The following is a 2,547-nucleotide window of genomic DNA, read 5'->3' on the forward strand; positions in this document are numbered from 1 at the left end:
AATGTCGGAAACATTCAATTTCTTGACGATGATCGTGTAACTGTTACATGCAATATGCCTTGTAGACTTCACCCGACAGATGTTGCCCCCCGGTTTTGTGATGAAACAAAGGTGTGGTTGAATTTATTCTGCCACTGTCTTCGCCTCTCTGATTCAGAGGGGTTGGGTTAAATGCGGAAGACACATTTCAGTTGACTACATTCAGTTGGACAACTGACTAGGTATCCCCCTTTCCTTTCCTTAGGCCTATATGACGGTCGCAAGGCATATGAACTAGCAGGTTATCGGGTTTTTTTCTGACTTCCGCAGTGATTTTTACCCATGATGCACGCTACTGCTAATCACGTCCTTGGTGGAAGCAGGTGTTTGGACTGGGCAAGAAAAAAGCCTGCACACCTTGTGGGTGCCATGGAACAGAATAATAACACTGCTAGGACATAATACACATTTCATTTCTGTAGTATTACAAAATGATCCATTAAAATTCAATAGGTAATAAAAATCTATTACTTTCATATACAAAATGCAATGGCAACTCCTTTATATCTGTAAAAGTAGGCTATTCAGGCTAGTGGGCTGATGGTGCTGTACTGCTTCATGCGCAGTGAGAGCCGTCGCCTTCTCACGGACGGCCGCGGGGTCGCGTGTTCGTGTACTTTAAACCTGGCGATGCCTCCCTGCTCATCCAGTTTCTTGGCACTGCAGCTGGGTGTCGCTACTCTAACTGTGTTACCGAATTTAGAATAGTCCACCGCATACATGCCCTCCTCCTCGGATATAGTGGGCACAAAGCGCTGCCCCCACAGTATCTCCTCAGACAGGTAGGATGTCCGGGCCTGGGTGGTTATACCCGTGGTCTCCACCACCCCCTCCAGCACCACTACCACCTCGATATCATTATTTTGTAAATCCGCTGGCGATAGCTCGTAGAGTGGGCTGTCTTTGTCAATAACGTGGCATATGATGAGAGGAACCACCAGGAAAATACCGTTGGTCCCCACGGGGTTGTCCATGTGAATGTCTATCTGGTCCAGGGGGACCACCTCGCCCTCCGAAGTGGTGCTGCGCCTTACCACCTGCATCCGCACGGTGGCACTAATGATCATGCTCTTCCGCAGGTCCCCTAAACGGATCATAAAGCACAGTTTGTTATTTCGGATGGAGATGACGGCGTGCTTGCTGAAGATCAGCGTTTCGGCGCGCCGGTTGGCCTGGGCCGTCTTCATAAAGATACACCCCAGCATTATGGCGTTAATCAGCAAGCCCACGATGTTCTGAATGATAAGGACCACTATGGCAGACAAGCATTCCTCTGTGACCATGCGCCCCCCGAACCCGATGGTCACCTGTACCTCTATGGAGAAAAGAAACGCAGAGGAGAAGGAGTGGATGTCCGTCACGCACGGGACAAAGTCGTCACCCTTTTGATCCAGGTCGCCGTGCGCAAATGCAATGAGCCACCAAACCATTGCAAACAGCAGCCAGCTGCACAGAAATGACATAGTGAAAATGATAAGTAAGTGAAGCCATTTTAGATCCACTAAAGTGGTGAAAACATCCTGTAGGAACCGTCCCTGTTCGCGAATGTTCGTGTGGGCCACATTACAGGTTCCGTTTTTGGCGACGAACCGAGCCTTCCGCGCTTTTGACGCCTTGAATTTAGGCTGCTGGACATCCTCAGCCAAACGGGTCAGCACATAGTCGTCCGGGATCAGTCCTTTTCGGGAAAGCATAATGCTCCCATAGCCTACTAGTCACCCCCTAACCACTTGCTTTGGATTACGAAGATTAGCTACCTATTCTCTTGATGAAGTATATAGGCTAAGGAATTCCTTTTCTCAACTGTGTCTTCTAGTCGAAGGTCAACCTCCAGTGACAGTAGTCTTCCGAATGACAGCAGCTGGCCGGAGAGAGTGTTGTGCTGTCATCTAGTTTCTAAAAGTACGTGTGCTCCTCACATCGGTTAGGCAGGGGCACCACCATAGCCGCCCAGATCTCATGAGAAGATTCAGCTGCCGCTGTCAGTCACGAACTGCAACTCGATATTTCCATCGCAGTTGACGCACCGGTCTGGCGCGCTTTTCACACCATGGAAACAGAATTCTCTCATGTATAAGCAAACCTTTAACGAGGTAGATATATCGTAACAGGAGTGGTGTAATCGTCTACTAACCCGAGTGTTTTACCCAGAGGTGATACTACCCCGGTCCCATTGTTCTGATGAGGGAGCATAGAGATACATAGAGGACTCCATTTCCCAAAAGCCAGTTTTAGAGGACTTTCGCCATTTTGAAGTAGTCAACTGGGTGGGACTTCCTATAGGTTAAGGAAGGATCACATAATTCCATCCAGGTCACCAGGAGGGCTCAGCCAATGAAGTATAACTGCAGTGGCAATAAATCGCCAACCTTGGCTTTATACCTGTTCAAACATCACACTCAAAGTGGCAGTATGCACCCGTCCAGTTTGTTTACCAACTCATAGAAGTAGTAGAAGAAGATAATTGATTACTTCAAAATGGAGATTGCCATAATAGAACAGTTACAA

General features: G+C 48.1%; 1 protein-coding gene across 1 annotated transcript; it reads right to left on the reverse strand.

Annotated features, from left to right (window-relative positions):
• Positions 1-434: 434 nt before the first annotated feature.
• On the reverse strand, positions 435-2,161 carry LOC115192775 (ATP-sensitive inward rectifier potassium channel 11-like). The gene has a single exon (XM_029751627.1). The coding sequence runs from the start codon at positions 1,731-1,733 to the stop codon at positions 564-566; it is 1,170 nt and encodes a 389-aa protein (XP_029607487.1). The 5' UTR covers positions 1,734-2,161; the 3' UTR covers positions 435-563.
• Positions 2,162-2,547: the final 386 nt, after the last annotated feature.

This window comes from Salmo trutta, chromosome 4, assembly GCF_901001165.1.
Source record: "Salmo trutta chromosome 4, fSalTru1.1, whole genome shotgun sequence".
Taxonomy (NCBI): domain Eukaryota; kingdom Metazoa; phylum Chordata; class Actinopteri; order Salmoniformes; family Salmonidae; genus Salmo; species Salmo trutta.

Coding starts and splice junctions, on each gene's coding strand:
- LOC115192775 (XM_029751627.1), bottom strand. CDS start 1,733: ATGCTTTCCCGAAAAGGACTGATCCCGGACGACTATGTGCTGACCCGT.